This window comes from Acipenser ruthenus, chromosome 1, assembly GCF_902713425.1.
Source record: "Acipenser ruthenus chromosome 1, fAciRut3.2 maternal haplotype, whole genome shotgun sequence".
Taxonomy (NCBI): domain Eukaryota; kingdom Metazoa; phylum Chordata; class Actinopteri; order Acipenseriformes; family Acipenseridae; genus Acipenser; species Acipenser ruthenus.
The window spans coordinates 6,745,197-6,768,099 of NC_081189.1; the positions used below are offsets into that span (position 1 = coordinate 6,745,197).

General features: G+C 39.3%; 1 protein-coding gene across 3 annotated transcripts in view; it reads left to right on the forward strand.

Moving 5' to 3' along the window:
• LOC117403866 (SMC5-SMC6 complex localization factor protein 1-like) overlaps positions 1-22,903 on the forward strand; it is a 52,395-nt gene that overhangs the window by 12,715 nt on the left and 16,777 nt on the right. The window contains exons 5-16 of one of the 3 annotated variants that reach the window (XM_058986232.1): positions 1,127-1,370; positions 1,468-1,627; positions 1,872-2,045; positions 5,813-5,878; positions 6,005-6,166; positions 7,739-7,905; positions 8,439-8,573; positions 11,247-11,397; positions 11,613-11,754; positions 12,230-12,375; positions 14,849-15,018; positions 16,146-16,231. In XM_058986232.1, the coding sequence (XP_058842215.1) occupies positions 1,127-1,370; positions 1,468-1,627; positions 1,872-2,045; positions 5,813-5,878; positions 6,005-6,166; positions 7,739-7,905; positions 8,439-8,573; positions 11,247-11,397; positions 11,613-11,754; positions 12,230-12,375; positions 14,849-15,018; positions 16,146-16,231 (1,803 nt within the window). Of the gene's footprint in view, positions 1-1,126; positions 1,371-1,467; positions 1,628-1,868; positions 2,046-5,812; positions 5,879-6,004; positions 6,167-7,738; positions 7,906-8,438; positions 8,574-11,246; positions 11,398-11,612; positions 11,755-12,229; positions 12,376-14,848; positions 15,019-16,145; positions 16,232-22,903 lie in introns of all 3 variants that reach the window. The other 2 variants (XM_058986191.1, XM_058986269.1) reach the window with 2 other exon arrangements.

Below are 22,903 nucleotides of genomic sequence, written 5' to 3' on the forward strand. Positions count from 1 at the left end.
CAGAATCGTTGTTTGGTAAAATTTGCAGTAATTCCAAACATTGCTTTGCTGTCCTGCGTTTTCTGTGATCCGTTTTCAATGTGTATTGGGGTAACAATTAATTTCTTAGAAAAATGAGTGACTTGTATAGTAACCAGAGTTGCAGACAGACAGACAGCATGGCGCTGTGTGCTGTCAAGGCTGATTGATTGGGCTACCAGGAGGCTCATTGAAACAATAGAAATGTCAGAAGACTGTGCACTTGAGGAATGCAGCCTGATATAATCAAACTTCAATACATGGCAGCAAGTTCCGACTGATAAATACAAATAATACCACAACATTTAATTGTTATAATATGTTTTATATGTAGCGCTCATTTTGACCGCTTCTGGTTGGAATAGATATGACAGCATTTTATCTCCCTAATTTTTGTAGCTACGCGATTCACTCTGGCAGGGTAATTTGTGCATATATTTAGGAAAAGTCAGGAAAGCACAGCTCTGTATCTTAAACACACACACCGTAATTTAAATTCCAAAAACGGTCAAAATGACCGCCTTGGTCGTTCTAGTGTTAAATGACGCACCCTTGCTTGAAATAACAAATCTAAATAATCCTTCTGCTCTGCACATTGAACAGAACAGTAGTAATTATGATAATGTCTGTGTAAATATGAAGATGTTCATTCAGCTTGAATAAATACACTTTTTCGTGTACCAAAAACGACGACACAGAATGTTACTTTGCCCAGAATCTGAAAAAGTTGAATCTGATGGAAACATGAAACAACGTTTTAACTGATGAACCGAATGTCATTTCTTTTTTTTGGTTTAAGCCATTTGATAAAAAAATTATTTTAAAATGAATTAATTCATGTAGTTGTACTAACAGTAGTCTGTCAGTGTCCTTGTATTTCACAGACTTTCTGATTGGGTGATAAACTGCAGATCCATGTCTATCTTTTGTCACAATTTCTAGATTTATACTGGATGTTGTGGGTTTTTCAATATAGTTAATCAAACATATGATTCCTGTGGTTAAATAAGCCATCATCCATGGTCAGTCCACGTCTCATCAAAAATTTATCTGTCCATGTGTAGCTAATTTGTCTGGTTTCATCCATTTTAATTCCCTTTCTTGATAGGTAAATGGATACTACCTCCAGAGTATGTATTAGACAGTGGTAAGCATGGCAGGTGGCTGAATGAACAGTCTTATCAGTGGCATTCATCAGTGTTGAAGGACTGGTCCCCACGTGAACTTCAGATCCTGAACTCTGCTAAATGCTGGCGTCAGAAGCTGGCCAGCTCCAAGATGCCAGGTGCTTTCCAAGGCTGGAAAGTTGTTCTACTCACTGAAGATGATGAACACCGGCAGATGTTTGAACGGTAAGGATCTTCACTTCTCTGAGTGGTACATACTGGATGGTAATTAAATACACTGTCAAATTGGTGTTTCTCTTTTTTTCTTCTTTTTTTATAATAGTGTCTTGAAAGCTGGGAATGCCATTGTGTACCAGCAGATATCTGCATCCAGCGAAATTACACATGTTTTCAAGAAAAAGGTGGAAATTGATAAAGAGCACATGAAGGCCTTAAATGTACCTTGCTACTCTGTGAGCTACATAGGTGAATATTTATATGGGGTAAGTACTACCATCACTAAATGGTGCTGTGTCAACTATTTTTAAATAACACCGATCAGAGCAATACTGGATGTAGATCTGCCTGTGTTATTCATTCAGTAACTCTAGCGTCTGGTATATTTAAAAGCACGTTTCCTGATGAGTACTTTTTCATCCAATGAAGACGTGAATCTAGGTCCTTTTTATGCCGGGGCAGATTGATCTAAATGGATCTGGATTTTGGATTTTCTTTTTGACACAGAAGGAGATTGCAGAGTCCCGGGCCCACATGTTGGATTCTGATGAGGATAATTGCCTGGATCTGTCTCAATGCAGCACTGTAAACTCACAAACAGATATACTTACTGATTTCGATATGGGAGATGAGGAGTGGTCCAAATTGGAAAGCACACTGAAGGATGAGATCTGTGCACCAGAGGTAAGAGCACAGCAAAAGGACTGTTTGGAGGGTCATTCCACATCAGGCCAGACATAGAACTGCTTGTTAAGAGTGTTTATAGGGCTACATGTAATTGATCTAAAAGGCATGTTTGGTTCAGGCATGAATCGCAGTACAGAATGTGGATTCCGATCCCTGTGTCAGGTACTTGTCTACACTCACTGCATCTTAAGGTTGTATATATACATATACACACACACACACACACACACACACACACACACACAAAGGTCGCGATATCGCAACATTTTGCAATACTGGTCATGGTGGTTTGTTCTGGGGTTTAGTCTTTCTAGGACTCATGTACTGTATGGTACCTTTCAAAACACTCCTCCAAACAGGCCTGGCTGAGAGGGACAGTGAGGACAGTAGTACCGTGTATCCCTCCGCATGCCCTTGCGGGAACATTCACAGCACTTTTTTTGTGGCTTTGCTTTACTCCCAGATGGTGGCAGCGTCCGTATAAAATGATGTTCAGTAAGTCTAGCCACTATCTCTAATCTTACTGTTTCTGGCATTTCTTGGCTGGCAAATATGAGGCTGGAGATGACAGTAGTCCGAAAGGCTAGAAAAGTAAGCTTGTTTTCTGGAGCCGTACAGTACATAACATGGCTGTTGTATAACGAAATCTGGACCATGTACATGGCGAGTTTTTTATAATATTGCAATGGTCTTCCTTGCAGCATTGTACAGCTCCAGCATTTGGTCCGACTTATCTACACCTCCCATGTGTCTGATGTAGTCCAGCACACACTCAGGCTTATTTGTGCGAGTGTCCTGACCTCGCACAGGAACTGCCACCGTGGCCTCATTGTGAATGGTGGTGAGGAGGTACACATCCTTTTTATCTGTGTATTTCATTGCCAGCAGTTCCTCACAGCGCAGAGTGCTAGTTTCGCCACAAATCTGTTTCTTGGCTACCAATTGATGGGGAGATTCCTTCCGGTTTGGTCTTATTGGGATGTGTACAAAACCCTAAACAGAGGGATTCTTGTGTAGAAGTTGTCTACATACAAATGGCAGCCCAAATTTAGGAGAGGAAAATTGTATGGGATATGGTTTTTCTCAATGGTCTGCAACCATGGGGGGCAGCCAGGTGGCTCAATTTCAGAGTAAATTACAGTGAGAAAAAAAAAAATAACCTAATAGGATATATTTTAGTTAACAGAAATCAAACCGATATTCAGAGGGAATAGTTTTCGTTAAGAAAAACAGCTGCATCACACTCAACTACCATTCTCTCTACTCTTCTTGTCCCGCCCCATAGCAACCAATACACACTTCTGATTCACTGGTACAGTACTCACCTGACCTCCCAACTCCTACCTAATAGGCTCTCGTTAACTTTCAGTAAATGTACTGTATTCAAGCCCCAAAAACACACAAGAGAATAGTGCTGAGGATCGGAGCCTCTCCTGGTGCCGTTTCTAAAAATGCCTTAAATCATTTAATAAAATATTGCAGCGTTTGTAAAGCATAGTATTATTAATAAAGGCCGCCCTCGTTTAAGGGTCGCAGTCAATTTAAAATAAACGCAGCAGTGCCAAATTGAAGTAATACAGTATATAGCAAAAACAAGTGGTCCCTAATGTTCCTAAAAAAAAGATTCAAACTGCAGTACCTCCCACACACTTGATACATTACAATAGTGTCATGTGATGACAGCCAGGAGCAGGAAGTATCTTCCTCTACCGTCATATAAACAAAACAAGACAGTCAAATACAGTAGGCAGATGTTACTGCTAATTCCATGAAGCACAGGTCGATAAAACAGCTACTAATCAAAGGTAAACTTTTTTGTTATCAATCCACATTAAAAAGAAAACGAAAGTTACGCATAGATTTAAAAAAAAAAATTCACTCGATGTTTCACAGTAGAAGCCAAACACAGGGCGCCGGTTCCGTTGAAATAGGCTATTCATTACATTTAGCAACTTCGTCACATCAAAGATATTTTAACTGTGTAATATAATGAAATTAAAGCCACTGACCTAATATGTAATAACACCTCGATGAGCGACCCCCAGTGAAATAACGGCCATGTATTTCAATTGGACGTACCAAACAAAAATCAAGCTATTTGGTCACGCTGATAGTCGTTATGTTTGGAGAAAGTCTGGTGAGGCGTACAAATTAAAAAACGCCATACCTTCTGTCAAGCATGGAGGTGGTAATATTCTTCTATAGGGCTGTTTTTCTTCTGATGGCACAGGAAATTCAGTTCCAATACATGGTAAAATGGATTCCATAGCATACCAAAAGATACTGGCCAATCATCTGAAACCCTCCTCTACAAAACTTGGTTTAAAGCTCAACTGGATGTTCCAACACAACGACGATCCAAAGCACACATAAAAATCTACTTTAGAATGGTTAAAGAAGAATAAAATCAAGGTTCTGGAATGGCCTAGTCAAAGTCCCGATCTAAATCCAATTGAGAATAGGGTGACCACCCGTCCCTAATTGGGCGGGACAGTCCAGAAATGTAAAGATCAAGTCCCGGTCCCGGGCTGAATGCCTCCGGGACGGCATTTATCCCGAATTCATAGACACAGTGCAGTCTTACAGTTTAGCATCACAGTCAAACCATAGCATATCTGTTTATAGCTCATCATAGCACTGTCCCTGCCGCATTATTTTGCAATGCCTTACACTTGCTCGCTCGCCAGTTAAAACAAAAAAAAATGTATTTATATATCCAGGCGCGCCCTCCAGAAACCTTTCACATGGTACGCACAAGTGAACCACACCGACATCTCATCTCATGCCGATAACGACACTGTATCAACATGCTGTAAAGTGTTTCAGTCAGAGTGCTGCATTTCTGTTCTTTCCTGAGTTTCCCTTTTTAAAAATGAATAAACACAACATGCTGCCATCGAGACAGAACAGCAACTACAGTGACAGCCAAATAGTTGACAGCAATAAAAGCTACAAATAAACCTATTTGAAATACAGACTTAAAGGAAAAAATAGCTCACAGATATTTTATGCTGGTTCCATTTCTAATCATTTTATTCTCACAATCACTACAACTAATCATTACCCCCATACCCCCCCCCCCCCCCCCCTTCGGTTAAAAGTTAAAAAAATATGTAAATATACCCCAGCATAAGAAATGGCAGGCATCCCGTTTCTGCATTTTGAAAAGGTGGTCATCCTAATTGAGAATCTTTGGTATGAGTTGAAGAAGGCTGTGCACTAGGTAAGTCCTCGGAATTTGAATGAACTGGAACAATTTTGCGTTGAAGAATGGTTAGAAATCACCTAAAGAATCATGCCAAAAGCTCACTGACAAATATCCTAATCGTTTAAAAAAGGTTATTATTGCTAAAGGTGCCTCAACTAGCTATTAATTTAATTTTCCTTGTCGGGGTGAATACTTTTGAATTAGCATTTTTTGAGTTTTGCAAAAAAAATGTTCAAATAAATACTTGTAGACATCAATTTCTTGTAACTTTTATTCCTCATGCACAAAAGCAAAACTTTTGCTGCAAAAGATTGTTCCTGTAATTATTTGTTTTCAAGAAATTTCAAGGTTATACATTTCCATTGGGGCATGTAAACGTTTTACTACAACTGTGTGTGTGTATAATTTTGATATGCAATGTATTTGAATGTTGTGTGTTTTTTTTTAAACCAACAGGCTTTGAAATTTTCAATCTGCCAAGTGTAATTTATTTATTTATTTATTTATTTATTTATTTATTTATTTATTTACATGTACGTCTGTCTTTTTTTTTCAGGCTTTGAAGAGCAAATATGTGCCAACCCTTATTGATTGTTATATCACAGATGTTCCCCAAGGCCAGGTACCATATTAATGGGGTGTAACTATATACCAAGGTCACAATATGATGCATAAGCTGTAACACAGAACAGGGAGTCCTGTTGAACTAGAATACATTTATTTTAATTATTTTTGTCTCTCTTTCCAGAGTATTAATTCTGGTTTTAGCCAGGGCTCCATTCACAGGATTGAATATCTTCTAGCGGATGCACTTTTCACTGAAGCACTGGAGGAGCTCAGATACTGTCTATCAGCTGGTGGACTCCCCCCTGCACCACTTATTCATTCTTTAATGAAACATGCACTGGAGGTAAAGGGGTCTGGGGGCTGGGGGGAACTTCATTCATACATTATTATTATTATTTATTTCTTAGCAGACGCCCTTATCCAGGGCGACTTACAATCGCAAGCAAATACAAATACATTCAAGTGTTACAATACAAGTAATACAATAAGAGCAAGAAATACAATAATTTTTGTTCAAGTGTGACAAACCACAATTCAATAATACAGCAGATAATAGTGATAGTTACATCAGGATATGATTAAATAGTGATAGTTACATCAGGATATGATTAAGTACAAAATACTACAGGTTAAACACTTGGCAGATTACAGTATTCTGAAGTACAGGATTAAATGCAGTAAAATAGGGGGCAGATAAGAGCAAAATAAAGCATATTTAAATGAAGGGTGATAGTGTCCCAGGATACAACAGAAGAGTTCTATAGGTGCTGTTTGAAGAGGTGAGTCTTAAGGAGGCGCCGGAATGTGGTCAGGGACTGGGCAGTCCTGACATCTGTAGGAAGGTCGTTCCACCACTGCGGAGCAAGGGTGGAGAAGGAGTGGGCTCGGGAGGCAGGGGAGCGTAGCGGAGGTAGAGCCAGTCTTCTAGTGCAGGCGGAGCGGAGAGGTCGAGTGGGGGTGTAGGGAGAGATGAGGGTCTGGAGGTAGCTGGGTGCAGTCTGGTCAAGGCATCTGTAGGCTAGTACAAGAGTCTTGAACTGGATGCGAGCGGTGATCGGGAGCCAGTGGAGCGAGCGGAGTAGCGTGGGCGAAGCGAGGCAGAGAGAACACCAGGCGGGCAGCAGAGTTCTGGATGAGCTGGAGCGGACGGGTGGCGGACGCAGGGAGGCCAGCCAGGAGGGAGTTGCAGTAGTCTAGGCGGGAGAGTACCAGGGCCTGGACCAGGAGCTGGGTAGCATAGTTGATGAGGAAGGGTCGGATTCTTCGGATGTTGCTCAGGAAGAATCGGCAAGTGCGTGCCAGAGTGGAGATGTGCTGGGAATAAGAGAGGCAGGGGTCCAGGGTGACTCCAAGGTTCTTAGCGGAGGAAGAGGGAGAGAGTGTGGTAGATTCCAGAGGAACAGAGATAGAGAGATCAGAGGAGGGGGAGGAGGGAAAGAAAAGGAGGTCAGATTTACATGTTTTCCATAACAATGCAACTTAATCCTCTAATGCAAGTCTTACCAATTATCCCAATTATAATAAATAAAAAGTACACACAATAAATAAATGCAGAAACTTCAGTCATGGAGAAGCATGGAGATTTCTTTGCTGGTTAGTTCAATGTGTTCCAGTCTTCTAGTTAGGTCTTATCTTGGTCTTCCCTCACATTGCGGGGGCGGGGGTCAACAGTCATCAGTCATCATAATAGGAATTGTACCACTTTCAGACACTTTACCACCATGTGGACATGAGTTACACAGCTCTTCTTTTGCAAGCATATGATACTTGCTCTGACACAAGCAGTGTATGTACAGCATCATCAACCACAGGATCCCCCCTCCCCAGAATTTGCTTCACTTGAGCTGTTGGGATGTGGGTGTATCAAACTATAAAATAAATACTTCTGTGGCTTGACTGTTTTCTATTTTGTCAGGGTGATGCTGGTCCAGTTTTCTCTCCCATGTTTATGGGTATTTTGCTAGAGATTCTCCACCATAACCCTCCATGGCGGGTACCTTTGAGAGTGAGTTACTTCCTGGACATTCTCCAGTGTCCTGACTGTAAAAAAGGGACATGGTCATTGCTGGAGATGGCTATAAGGTATGAAAGATAAACCACTGTATTCAGCAGTCAAACTGCTTGGGTAAACAAAAAAATGCTACTTTGTCAGTGAAGACAAGCACAGAAATGTGACACTGTTTTTTTTTTGGGGGGGGGGGGGGTCAAAAGTCTTACTAGACAGTTTTAATTTGAGAGTGGGCACTATTCAGAAAGCTTTATCATTCAGTTTTGGTAAATTTAAGCAGTTTCATGAACATGATTAAACTTGAATTTTAAAAAATACAATGCATAGAACCGACTCCATTTCTGATTTTTGGACGAACTACAAGTTTAAAAAAATATAATACAAAGACAAGACAAGGCATATTGAGTGTTGGGCAGATTACAATCTGTACTAAAACAAATCACTATCCTGAACCGAGTCCTGTCCTGAAGTATACTTTTATGCTTGTTTTACAGTAAAACAAAAAAAAAGTTATTCATTAAGACTTTTCTGCAGGATGTGAGGTTTCTGAACAGTGCATGGCCATATTGTGAAACGTTAAGCATAATGTTTTGCTTTATCATTTTAGATTCTGTATTGATGGTGGACCTTTCTGCCACCACACTCCTGGTCCAGTTCAGCCTGGGCTCACAGAATTCCTTGTAGAACTTTTGAGATATTTTCTCAGGCTGATTGAGTATGATCTACATGATTTAAACTCCAAGTAAGTTAAAATAATGAATTAGAAAACCCTTTTTTAACTAGAAAAATGATTTAACACATTTTGTGTGGCCTTTAACATCTGCATTACAATTTGTATTACAGTACAGTTCGGTTTATATGCTTTACCTTGACATTTTGAACACAGTATTTATCTACTGAAATAAGTATAAACCACAACAGGTTGTGCAGTTCCCATGAAATATACAGACACCGGGTGAAGCCAAGGGCCTTTAACCATCCAGGCGTGCGTATATTTCATGGTTTGTACTGAAAATAAAAACATTTTATTGGGTATACATTTGCTGTATTATGTAGTCCCAAAGGACATAGCCTTTAATTTGTATTCAATAATTTTTTTTAGTTTTACTTGGAGCAAATGATGATGTGGATGTTTAGGCGGACAAGGGGTTTTCACTGTTAGGATCAGACGTTTTTTGATGTCCTCGTTCTGTGCGAGGCACACATATTCAAGTCCGTTTTTCATCCTTTTGGATCAAGAAGGTTGTTGTTTTTCAAAGCCGTTTTATAAATACATATATTTATCCTGAATAAAATCATATTTATGTTTGCATAAATTAAAAGGTGAGGCGCTGGTAAAATATATATATTTTTAAAAACTACCAGTAAATCAAACATTTTATAATTAATCATTTTTATTGTCTCCACATACATAAGTGTAGTATTTTTCTTTGATTATACTAGATTATTAATTTAAAAAAAAAAAGTTTCATATTACAGATCCCTGAAATGGGTGTATATCCAATAGACACAGGAGTTACTATACATGTGACAAAAAAACGCCCAAGAATTTTGGAAAGTAACCGAAAACAATAATTTCATACATTTATATAAAAATCGAAAGCCCTGAATAAAAACAATTTCGGGGTATCTACATAAAACTAAGCTGAAAATAAGCAACGATAAATTTAATTAATAAAAACCATAAAACAGAAGCCCTGGTATACTGTATGAAGCCCTGCGATCTAGCATCCAGGATGCATTGTATCTAGTGTTTATTTGCACCAGGCAAAGTTCAGCAACCTAACATGCTACCCGAAGTGAAAGGTCAGTGAGTATCAACGGCCAATTGGAAGCCCCCTGTAGGCGACAGTGTGACTTCGGTGCTTATTTTTGAGCTATTTTCGAGTTTTATATACTGTATGAAATTAGTGTTTTCGGTTACTTTCCAAAATGCTTGAGCGTTTTTTTTTTTTTTTTGTGTGTGTTTGTCAAAATATGTATAGTAACTTGACAGTACTTGCACACTTAAGTTGTACCTTCTTTCCTTGGCTGTCTTCCACAACAAAATCCCTATGGTCATGGGCACATTCTTCTGGGGTTTTTATGTATAGGCATTTTTGTACATTTCGCCACAATTCTGTTTTAAATCCTCCATGTCTTAACTGTAATACAGCTTTAAATCCCGCTAGCAAGCCTCCATCTTGATTGTAATCTCGTTTTAAGTCTTGCAAGCGGAGTCTCCAATAGAAATGTAGGAATGTGCTGTCATTCAGTAGCTGGGGCGGGTTTAAAGTATTCAGAATGAATCAATGATAGATACAAGTCAGGCAGCCGGTTCATTGCCCAGCAGCACAGGGAAATGTATTTATTATTTTTGTAGTAGGTTTTATGTGAAAAGGGTAAAGTCAATGTGAATAGATTAACCATTTCCACAGTTTTTACATTGTTTTCCGGTGTTTATTGGCTATCCACCGATTACATTTTTTTGTATTGGGGGTGTTTTATCGGTTAAAACCGAAAATCAGAAGCCCTAATTATAGCTTTAATCTAACTGTAGTGGAGTTTGTACTCTTTATTATTTTCTTATAGTATAAGAAAGTGAAATTGTAATAGCTATACTGAAAGATGGATCGCATGTATAATGGCGGTGGCTACCACACATTAGTGCATAGTGTTAGATAGTCTTGCGTCTGAAGTGAAGCTCGGTACCTGAACCAGATAGCGCTCAGGGTGACCTGGTAAAGCCCTGAGTTCCTCTGGAATTTTTCAATAATTATACATACTATTTTATTACTGAATTTACTATTTTAATTAGTAAATTGTTAGTTATTATTGAAGTGTTGCACATGTTTTAATGTGTGTGTGTGAAGGGGGGGTAACAGTGAAATATATATATATATATATATATATTGTAACACTATGTAATTCCTAGTTGGGTGAAAGTCCAGTGATAGGTTCTCCATATACTAGGTGGAGGCATTGTTTTAGCGCCAAAGTTATTATTGTTTTAGTTAGTTGAATGCTGGAGACGACGGCCTTTTGAAGCCTGCTTAAAGGCCAGGACGATAAGAACCCAGGGCCCTTTATCAACAGCTGGTACCAGCAAACCTCAAAGTAAGCTTTTATAGGTAAAAACGGTATAGCAACTGGTAGGGGCGTTGCATGTATAAAATACACAAAGGAGCAACTTAATAAGGACAATGGTAAATCCAGGCAAGTATTATTTCGCTCAGCCGGAAAAATAATATTGAGACCTTTAGGTTTAGCCCTCCATCTGGCTCCATACTATGCTTTTGAGTAGGAGGTGCCAATCGATTTGACAGGTCACATGTTTCAGGTATGAGGAACTCAAAGACTATGGGAAAGACAGCTGTGGGAAGTGAATAAAGAATAATACAATCTCAATACCCTATGTGTCTACTATTTTTCTTAGCAACTCAGGAGATTGGAAGGGTGCAAATCCTACGGTCCTGGTGAAGATTTTTTGGAGTGTATGGGAAAAATCCAAGCTGACCACTAACCCTATTGAGCGGCTAACAGAATTTGTTGTCATTGCCACCAAATGGCTAAATGCATCAAAAGAGGTAAACTAACTATACCTTCCCAAAACATGCATCAATCCAAGCAAGAACGAGAAGAGAAGAACTTGTGTGCAAGAGTAAGCAGTTCAGTACAGAGTAGTAGACATATTTTCCATAATCCACTCGTTAACTCCTAGTTTCATTATGACATGACATTTCAACAGCAGGAACTCATGAATGCATAATCTGCAAATTAATAAAATTCTCTCTTCATGTAGGCTGCCAAGATAGAACTGGTTTACATACTGCATTCAATCCTGGGGGTAGTAGTGGAGTACTGGATTCGAGAAAACCTGAACTGGGATCTGACAGAAAAAGGAGTGAAAGACTTGGCTGAATATCTTGTTATGTTATGTGAAGGTGGGTACAAAGAGGCCTCCTCCTCCTTCTGCTGCTGCCGTACTGTAGTTCATCTCGCAGTGAATGGGTGTCATTTAAGATGAATTGGTATTTGGAAGATGCAAATGATGATTTTGTAACATAATTCTTGTATTAAGTTTGATAGGCACTCAGTACTGATTTGTCAATATACACTAAGCACTTTGATGGTAGGTAGTCCAAGACTACTTCTAATCTGGGTCTGCACTACCAGCCATAAATGTTCTGGTTCTTTAAATATTTTGTCAGACCCACAGCTGAAAGCTGCAATTTAAAAATGCTGGTTTTCACCTCGGATGGGGAAGTGGACCTTGCAATTGAAGCAATTATTTTGTAGCTGCATACAGTTTTTCCAAATCCACACCTGTGTAATGTCCAAAGTATCTTTGTTACATTTTACTTGTGAGAAAATGTGCAGTGAAATTTATATTTTAACATTTATATTTTTGTCTTTCAGATTTCTCCTTCACGGATTTAGAGACACTTATTACGTACCAGCAGTCCCCCTGGCTGAACATGTTTACTGCAGATGCCATCTACAGAAAGTTCTGTTTACAGAACAGCATTGCATTTCACCCAGAACCTCTTTCTTTGTTTAAAATTGTAAGTTTTTGTTTGTTTATTTGTTTTTTATGCTCCCCAAAGTTGTGTAGGTAACTAGTTGAGTATCTCCTCAAGGGAAGTTTGTATCCAGCACTGACTTATAACTCACAAATTTCTTGTTTCACAAACTGTAAACAATTCAGGCATAGTATACACCCTTGGGGAATTAGTTGGGTGCCTTTGACCTCCTATTCAAAATGGCAGCCTGGGCTGGTTTTGCTTGTGGTAGCAGGCTGAATTGATGTATGTTATTGCTGTACATATAAAGGTGTAGCAGGAGACTGGATGAAATAGTGACACCTTCCAAACATGTTTCTTTCAACCATCGCTCACTATAATGTTTTTTTTTTTTTTTTTTTTAAGATAAGTCATTCCCTGTTCATTTCAGTTGTGCAAACTTTGAAAAGGGCAAGATACACTATTTTTGACAAAATAAGAGTTTCAAATAGAGCTTATAAGAATAAGGACTCTGCCCTTATTCATAAAACCCATACATTTTTATCCAGCGCTGCAGATGCATATCCCAGCTAAATCAGGATGAGGTGTTTTGTATGTATCTAGAGAACCTTGTGAAGAATCTCTATCCAGACTTAAACTGCAATTGGGCTCGTCTAATTTTAACCCCCCACACACACCATCATAATCCCCCCACACCATCATAATCCCTCAACAATTACCAAAAATATCAGGCAATATTGAGGTATTTTCTTTCTTTGTGAGTTTTGTCTGGTTTGCTGGGTATAGGCAAAGGGAGTGTGTTTTAAAGGCATCATTATACGTTGATATTATTGAACATTATCGTATACACACGATTGAAAAATGCAACTACTGCCATCCCATCATATCAAACTTTGGGGGGGGGGGGGGGACTGTAAAAGCGGCAACAATCAGTGGTACTGTGCATCTGACAACACAATACCTGGAACAATGAACAGCAAACAAAAAAAGAGAATTGCGATCGCCCTGCTCTACCGGAGAAAGAAAAAAAAAGTAAGATCGCTGTGGGTCCATGACATCCTCAAGAAAAGAAAAAGGTACGACGAATATCATCGGCTGATACAGCAGCTCCAGTTTGATGAAGGTAGATTTCAAACCTACTTAATGTTGTATTATACAACTCTGGAGAATCTGAAATTAGAACCACAAGCTTTTCCTCCATTTTAATTTTTTTAAATTTTATTTTACTTCCTTGCAAAGGAGCCTCCTACTTTCCCCTGATTGGCTGCTGGTAGTTTACATCACGGCGCGGCAAAAGTTGAAAATATTTTATCTTCTGCGCGCCGCTTCCCTCTGCCGCTGCGCGTAACCACCTTCATTGAAAACAATTGCTTTTGCCGCACCGTGTTCGGTGTGAATGCCTCTTAAGTGGGCAAACAAAAAGATGGAGTGTAATAGCTCTTGTAGCTTTCCCTAAGTCTAACCTTGACAGGACATTTTATTTAAAAAGAAAATGCTTTGGCCTCAAGAATCGCAAGGGAGTCAAATCAATTGTCCAGTTGCCCAATTTGTTTGTGAAGGTTGATCTGTGCTTGGCGGGAGCTTATATTAATTAGAAATGTGCCGTCGAGGTGAGAAAAAAAAATTAAGGATGCCTATTAGACAGCTAGCTGTGGACTTGGCATAGAAATGCTATGGCTGATGTTCCCCACAGTATCCCTCTCCTGGATGTACGACTCATCAAACCCCCATTGATGACACCTGCCAGGAGAGGCGGAACTAGAGCAGCTGTGCGTTCACCTTTAGCCACTACCTGTCAATGCCTGCTCGTGGTTCAGTGGTGTCTGCTGCCTTTACTAGGGCAGGGTTACTCTGTTCCTGTCAAGATCCATACACTCATCACCAATTCAAGTCTCCAACTGTGGTTTGACTCACAGCAGCAGAGTGCAGAGCCATCAATATAGCAGCACCTTGGATACTAATAAAGACTGGTATCTACTGTATATTTGTATTAATATACAAATCTGTGAAAAACTTTAAACTGTAAGGGTGTCTGTATTGCATATTGAATTATTTTAATATATCCGCAATCCACTGTCCATCACTGGAACGGTCTGCGGAGACCATCTCCAGTTTCTGGTCTGAATATCAGATTGTTGCGTACTGTTGATCAGATAAGAAATTAGAAATCTCCTCAAAGCTCGGGCAGTGGCAGTGGGGTTTTTGAAAAGGATTTTGCAACAATACACAGTGTGTAAAGAAAAGGCTGTAATGCTTTTTAATATAAATTGTATTGTATGACTCAAATGACCTCAGCTGACTTCGGACATGCTGAAGAGATGGCTTTTGACATCTCCCTCGAATATTGTGAAATTTAGTGTACCGGCTGTCTTTTGTTCCTGTTTGATGTCTTAATGTGAGAGGAGAAGGGGTTAAGATCCTGTTTTTTGACAGTAAGTTTGCTCACTAGAAGGAAACTGATGGAATTGCACCAACACTTCAAGCTCATGGAGTAAATGTCCTTGCCCCCCACTAGGTCTCCTCATATGTAACAGCCCTGGGGAGACTGAGCAGTTCTGGGCCAAGCCGAGCGAGAAACCCCGGGGGAAAGAAGATGGGACCGTGGCCTGGGATTGAACCTCACACACCAGAGTTCACTCCCAGTGATGACAGCCAAAGCCCTGCCAATGTGCTGCCAAATCTCCCGTAAGTAATACCTATAACATCACCATGTTCAAATGTCTTGTGGGGACAGCCTCATGGGGTGTACACGCCACAGACCTTGATGTCACGCAGAAAATCACTATTCTCAAATACTGTATGTGACCTTGCAAGAAAGATCAAAATATACAATGGTAATCTTTAAACCAGCTTCATTCAAATGTAGGTTTCTTAATGCATAGATTTGAATCATTTTTACAGCAATACCGTAGAAAACAACTAGACTGAGCGGGGTTCTTCATAATTTAATACTAAAACATACTGTTACTTGCCTCTATCCCTTTCTCTTGCTTTGGTTTTATTTACCCCCCCCCCCCCCCCAAGTACATGCTGATAGTTGTCAAGTGTGCCTTGAGTCGTGTCCATTTGTACACAAATTTGATATGTTTGTATATTGTTCATTTGTTAATAACTAAAGTATGCACTATTAGACAACAGATGACACCCTCTCCACACCAACACTTTCTTCTTCCTAATAAGAAATCAGGTGTCGAGCAGTGAAAACACTTTACATAGCTTGGAGATTCAACGCTTTGTATAAAACAACCCAATTATGAGAAAACAAGTCTTTTATTTTGTAAGCACAGCATTCTATCCTTGTTATCATTCTGTCAAATGTCTTCAAGGTAGCCAATTTATGCCAAAAAGCATCTTGACAGAAAAACTCAAATTATCTCTGAGAAATGCACTTAGAAACAGTAGTTATGTTGTTATGTGAAACTAGGTTTTTTTACTTTTGACTAGTTTTTAAAAGGCCTCTAAAGATTTCTTTTTACATAATAACCAGGCTCAAACAGTAAATGTAATAGTAATACTGTGTGCTCTACTATCTATACAAAAACAATAAATACTGATGCAAATTGAGCACCCCAGCCCTCCCATCACCTCTACATAAAGGTGTAAGATAGGTGTTACAGAAACATTAGATTAATGTAATTACACTGAGGAAGGCATTCACCAAAACACATGTTCACTATTGGAATATTTGTGACCCGTAGACGTTTTCTTCTGATTTTGATGGTCTTAACTGATTTACATATAGTCAGTAATTACTACAGACTGATTGCAAATTATAGTTATGTTATTTTCAATAGGCTGTTTCTACGTTTTAGGGCATTTAAAAAGTCCATCGGAGATTCCAAGCCCCTCCCAGCACACATGAACATTCCAAAGGGGCTGCACAAAGTTAACATGGTTGGTAAGATCATTTTACTAATGTTAATTGTATGGTGTTAAGAGTCTAATCCAAACCCTGGTAGGATATGATCAGTGCTCCAGACAAATCACTGTTGTGACCAGCATCGAGATCTAGCCTGCTTGGATTAACACGTCTACTGTAATTGTGTATTATGTTAATATAATTCATGGTGGTTTTATGCTAAGCTTCTTAAGGCTGAGGCGATCCATCGATGCGTCGTATCGTTTGAACACTATCGATAGTCAGTGACAGAGCAAAGCAGATTACAAGTATGGTTGTGAATGTAGTGACCCAAGATGTATTGTAAGGCCTGTAAATATTGAGGGAGCTGCGTTTCGAAAACTGGCTAATGGCTTGCCGAAAGATGGTGTCCAAGTAAAATATAAGCCATGGATCAATTTACTGAACTGCTGTGGACAGTGTTTACTTTTTCTAAATTACTTATGCTGTTCTCTGGATTGGTTGTGGGTTGTGTTTTTTTTTTTTTTTTAAATCCAACTGGCACAAATCAACACGGATAAAGCAAGAAAATTATTTACTGATGTAATTTAATCAATATAGTGTTTTTTTTAAACCTTTTACTAGCAATGTTGTACATTAATCCACAGCTCCACGTGTATTACTGCTGTATTTTGTTTTACCCTTTCATCGATGCATCAGCTTTTTTGGAAAACGATATATCGATGGTGAAAAATTAGGCATCACCCCAGCCTTCATGCTTCTAGAGATGTTCTTTGTATTGCATCCCCACTGGTGCACTGATAGATGGTACTTGGTTCTGTACATGAATTAGCAACTACTTTGTTTAAGCTTTCAGGCTGGTTTGAGAGAGAAGTAATAAAAATTAATACACTAAAAACACATACATGCGCACAGTAGCCAAAAAGTAATTATTTAGAACTTCGAAGGCGAGAACGATAGAGCAACAAGTATGGGGAAATAAAATTGCACACTAATGTACTTGTGCCGGCAAAGATAGGGAGGTTGTACTGTAGTTACTGTACCTTCCAGATCCAGTGTGAGGTTTTTTTGGTGGATCAACACAAGTACAGTATCACACAAGTCCAAGATGAACGTTCTAATGTGTACACCAAACACTGTGACCCAAATACTTTATCACATAAATTGTACAGACTTTTAACTTGATCTCCTTTGCCAGTGTTTTTGACCCTGAAGAGAACTACTCTCTGAGTGCAGAGTATTGAAAGTGGGTAAAGTTTTCAGTTTGGTAACCTGTGTTCTATTTTGCTGTGGATAAACGTGCGAGTCTAGTGGAGCTGTAAGTTTGGAGCACATCTCAGAAGTGTGCTTCTTAAGTTATAAAGCAAATGACAATCTAGTAGCACATACTTTGTGACCAACATTCTTGTTTGTAAAAAACATTCTGCACAGCCAGACGTCCTGTTGAGAGGCAGTAAACCATTTATTAAGGGACCTATTTATTGCTTTACTAAAATATGTGCTGAATATCTAGTGCACAAGAGAAGTGTGATGGTAGAATAAGTATGAAACACCAGCACTAATAATTTTAGCACCGTCTCAGTGGTGGTACAATCGGCAACCTAATTTCTTATTAGATTATCGTATAGGCATTTATCAATAATATACGATGCATTGGCGTTTTATTTTTAAAATTTAAAGAACAAACATTACTGTTTTTAACAGAAGATCCAATAACTCTTGTGCATAATAGTTAAACAAAAAGGCACTACTTGCATTCAAATTAGAATAGTTCCGATTTAAAAAAAAAGAAATACAAAGGACTTGAGTTTTTAAAAACTAAAAATAATATGCGTGCATCTGCACCCTTTGACATTGTAATAATAATAATGAATACTATATTTTAACAGAAGTCATTTCTATCTGAACTATGGTTGTTCATTACTGTTAACATTTTATGTCCAAAGCAAAGCATTTGAATTAATCTTACAAATCCTAATATGAAGTTCGGGGTCCATAATTGAGGAGGTAGGAGAAATATCAACCGCACACAAAGAAACGGTTGTGGCAGTCAAGCTGGGTTTATTGCTCAGCAGGAGTTCAAGTAGCATAGCACTTTATAGTGCTAACAAACATACACCATAATAATGCAGCATCAGGAACAGTAGCAACCATCACGACATCCTCCTGCCCACCCTCTCCCTATACTCTGTGTTACACAGCTTGTACAGCCAAAGGGGCGGTGTAAGGGAATGAACGTAAAACCACTGACATGCTAATATGAGCGCACACAGAAATGACATGTACGTTGCTATACATACAGCATACCGTATATGGGTTCATTACACTAACCAATTTAACTACTGTACTAAATTCAGCTTATTATTATGTAATATCGCCATATAATCCAAACACAACATGCACTGAAACAAAATAAGGTAATCAGTAGAGTTTTAATAGATTAAATTAAAAAAAAAAAAACATATTGCCTTAATTCTTAAATCAAGAAAACATTAATACAATAGGCCTACTTCTGATTTGGCTTGTCCAACGCGAATGTAGAGGCCTAAAGTGTGTATCCTAGCAACGCGCTGATATTGTTTATCTACCGTACTAGCACTAAAAGAAGCACAGCCTCACACACTCAAGGTTTTAATGCAAACCGGCAACAGGAGACTTCAAAACGGGTTCTAATTTGATGCATCGATTCATCAATATGTAATGGAAGCTCAGGAAATTTAAGGACAGATGATCAATAATCAATGCGTCGATTTAATTGTTGTACCACTACTGTTAAATAAAGCTTTGTTTTGCCTAAGTCAGCTGCAGTTATTTTATTTGGCCGCAATAAGGTGCTTTACTGTTCTATATAACATATTTTTAAACTACATGTGAATGTTTGTTTTATTCCATTTATATGGATTACCAGTAAGATAGTAGGATTTTCAATCAAATATAAACTACTAGTTAGGGTTGAGTCTGAATATTCGAGTAATCGAGTATTCTAAATTTAAAATTACTACTCGAATACTTTCATCAAGTTTTGAATACTCGTTCATTTCTAAAACAAATGGAAAAATGTGCAAACTACACGCAAAAAAACTTGGCACGGTATTTGAGCGGAGGAAGTTAAAAGTGATGAGTCACTACAATTGTCATCTCACTGATAATTGACAGGGAGGCGGGCGTGCTCATTACCTAGCTCTGCTATTGGCTAAGGGAGTACATGCGCAGTGAAAATAGCATCTTTGGGGTGGGAGGGGACAGTATTTTGAAAAGTTAAATGAGACCACCATGCAATGTAATGTCTGCAACACAAGTATCTCGTATCGTAAATCAAGTTAAATGCTCAATCACCTGGAATGCAAGCACCCATCTGCTACTTTGGAAGGAAACACAAAATGTGGCAAAAAACAAACAAGCATTGCATCTTTTAATGTGTGCAGTCCTGGACGATGTGATGAGTCTCCGTCTGAAAAAAAAAGGTTTTTTTTTTTTTAGTTTTAAGTTTACATTAATTTGGATTTTGACTGCAAACTACCCGGGCGATGTTAAGCCTTTGTTGTTTGAGTTCTGCTGTTATCGGTCTCCAACTGATATCGGCTTGAATCCGGAATCAGACTTTTTGGGTAAAACAAAAATGTATATATTGTATAGTGGAATCGGCAAGTACAGGTACAGTACATCTCGTTTTATGTTATATGTTATTGAGCAAACATACATTGTTGTGCTTTGTTAGTAAGCAGTAGTGTTGTGTGTTTTATAAGAGTCGTCAAAGGGTGTTAAAAATGCAGTTTGGGGCTCCCGAGTGGTGCATCCAGTAAAAGCACTCGCTAGAGTGCAGGATGCGCTCTATAGCCTGGACATCGCCGGTTCGAGTCCAAGCTATTCCACATCCGACCGTGGACGGGAGCTCCCAGGGGGCGGCGCTCAATTGGCTGAGCATCGTCCGGGGGAGGGAGGGTTAGATCGGCCAGGGTGTCCTCGGCTCACCGCGCACCAGCGACCCCTGTAGTCTGGCCGGGCGCCTGCGGGCTTGCCTGTAAGCTGCCCAGAGCTGCTTTGTCCTCCGACGCTGTAGCTCTGAGGCGGCAGAGTGTAAAGAAGCGGGCGGCTGACGGCACACGCTTCGGAGGACAGCGTGTGTTCATCTTCGCCCCTCCCGAGTCAGCGCAGGGGTGGTAGCGGTGAGCTGAGCCTAAAAATAATTGGGCATTTCAAATTGGGGGGAAAATAATAAAAAGTAATTGGCAATGACTAAATTTAAAAAAAAAAAAAAAAAAAAAGCAGTTTGAAGGTCCTTTTTATAACGTTCTGTGTTTTATTGTTAAAATCCCTCTGCTGTGTATTCTTATTTTTTATAGTTTAAATCATTTTTTACTTTGAATACATTAGATGCCTTAGATGTGTCTTTGCTGTTACTGTTGATGTATTTATCTGTGTGTCCCTATGTTTGGTTGCTGATAATACATTCTAAGGACCGGTCACTGTTATGAGTAATTAGAGGTTGAGTATTCGGGTATTCAAAACTTTTATTCTTGGTATACTCGAATATGTTTATATAGGCTGTTGTCTGAACCTAATTTGATGCTGTTTGGGTGTGTACATTTGTACATTTACAATCCTAGCTGACTTCTTCAGATTCCCCTGTAGAATACCCCTGTACATTTACAATCCTAGCTCTTCAGATTCTCCTGTAGAATACCCCTGTACATTTAGAATCCTAGCTGACTTCTTCAGATTCCCCTGTAGAATACCCCTGTACATTTAAAATCCTAGCTGACTTCTTCAGATTCCCCTGTAGAATAATCCTGTACATTTACAATCCTAGCTCTTCAGATTCCCTTGTAGAATACCCCTGTACATTTAAAATCCTAGCTCTTCAGATTCCCCTGTAGAATACCACTGTACATTTGCAATCCTAGCTCTTCAGATACCCCTGTTGAATACCCCTGTACATTTACAATCTTAGCTCTTCAGATACCCCTGTTGAATACCCCTGTACATTTAAAACCCTAGCTCTTCAGATTCCCCTGTAGAATAATCCGGTACATCTCTCCATTCATGTTGTCTTCTATTAGTCCAAGTTCACCAACCCCTGAAGCTGCCATTCACCTCCAAACTTAATGTTGCCTCCTCCGTGTTTCATGGTGGGTTGCAGACACTCCTCTTTTTAATTCTTCGGATGGCTTTCTTCACACCATCACTCTCCCACCTGAGCTGAACAAATTCAATTTTGACTCATGCTGAAAAAAGCGTCTTGTTTCTGGAGGTATTGGCAAAAGACATTTTTTCTTCTTGTTGACTGTGCTGATAAAGGGTTACTTTCTAGCAACCGGGCCATAGAACCCCCTTTATTTCACTCTATTTATTACCGCGTGTGCTAACATCTTCACACCATATTCTTCAAATAGCTGATCCACAACAACTGAAGCATGTACTTTTCTGTTTCTCCTGATCTTGGCAACCAGGGCTTGTAACCAGGAGGTCCCCAGTTCAAATCCCACCTCAGCCACTACTAACTCATTGTGTGACCCCGAGCAAGTCACTTAACCTCCTTGTGCTCCGTCTTTCGGGTGAGACGCAGTTGTAAGTGACTCTGCAGCTGATGCATAGTTCACACACCCTAGTTTGTGTAAGTCGCCTTGGATAAAGGCGTCTGCTAAATAAACAAATAATAATAATAACAATGGCATGGTCTTGTCACTCTGTGTTTGATTCTTTTCCTCCCTCTGCCTTTTCAAGTTGCTCACTTTTTTGTTTTTTGTACTTCTGTAGTGCACTGTCTGGTGTGACATTTTTACCTACTTTTCTTTGGCTGTAACCTTCATACAGTACAGTACAACACAGTGTGATTTTATATAGCGCTCTTCATACAGAGCATCCCAGGGCCACTCAATCCAGCTCAATAATAAGCTAACTCAAACAAATATGTTTTGAAAGGTTCGATTGTGCCAGCATTCCTGATATGACTTGGGACGTTCCAATGGCAAGGAGCATAACAACTAAAGGCCCTCGCCCCTCCTATTTTTAGATGACTTCTAGGAACTACCAAAAGTTCAGCATTCACTGATCTCAAAGAGCGACTAGGAGCATAAGGTGCTAACAGTTCCTGTAAATATAAGGGCCCAAAACCATGAAAGGCCTTTTGAGCAGTAAGCAGAATTTTAAAACCAATCCTGAATTTAACAGGAAGCCAGTGCAGCGATTTAGGAATTGGAGTAATATGTTGTGAACAATGTGTGCGAGTTAGCACTCTGGCTACAGCATTTTGAACCAGTTGGCTCCGATGTAATTTAGAATCGGGAAGGCCAGCAAACCGCATATTACAATAATCTAACCATGAAATAACAAGAGCATGAACCAATATCTCTGCATCTTTATCAGATAGAATAGATCTCAATTTGGCAATGTTCCTGAAATGATAAAGTAAGGCCTTTGGAACAGTGCTAATGTGGGTATCCACACAGTTTTGAATCCATAGTAATTCACAAGTTTTTCACAGTATTGGATAGAGTCAAAATATTACTATCAAAGGGGATTTCAGTACGGGTGGATTTAACTAAACTGTGTCTGGAGCCCAGTTATAGCACCTCTGTCTTATTAGGATTTATTTTTAGACCATTTATAGCCATCCGTGATTGAATTTTGCTCAGGTACTGAGACAGCGCAGAGACCGCTATCTTCAGTTTGGGAAGAAAAGAACAATATATTTGAGCATTATCTGCATAA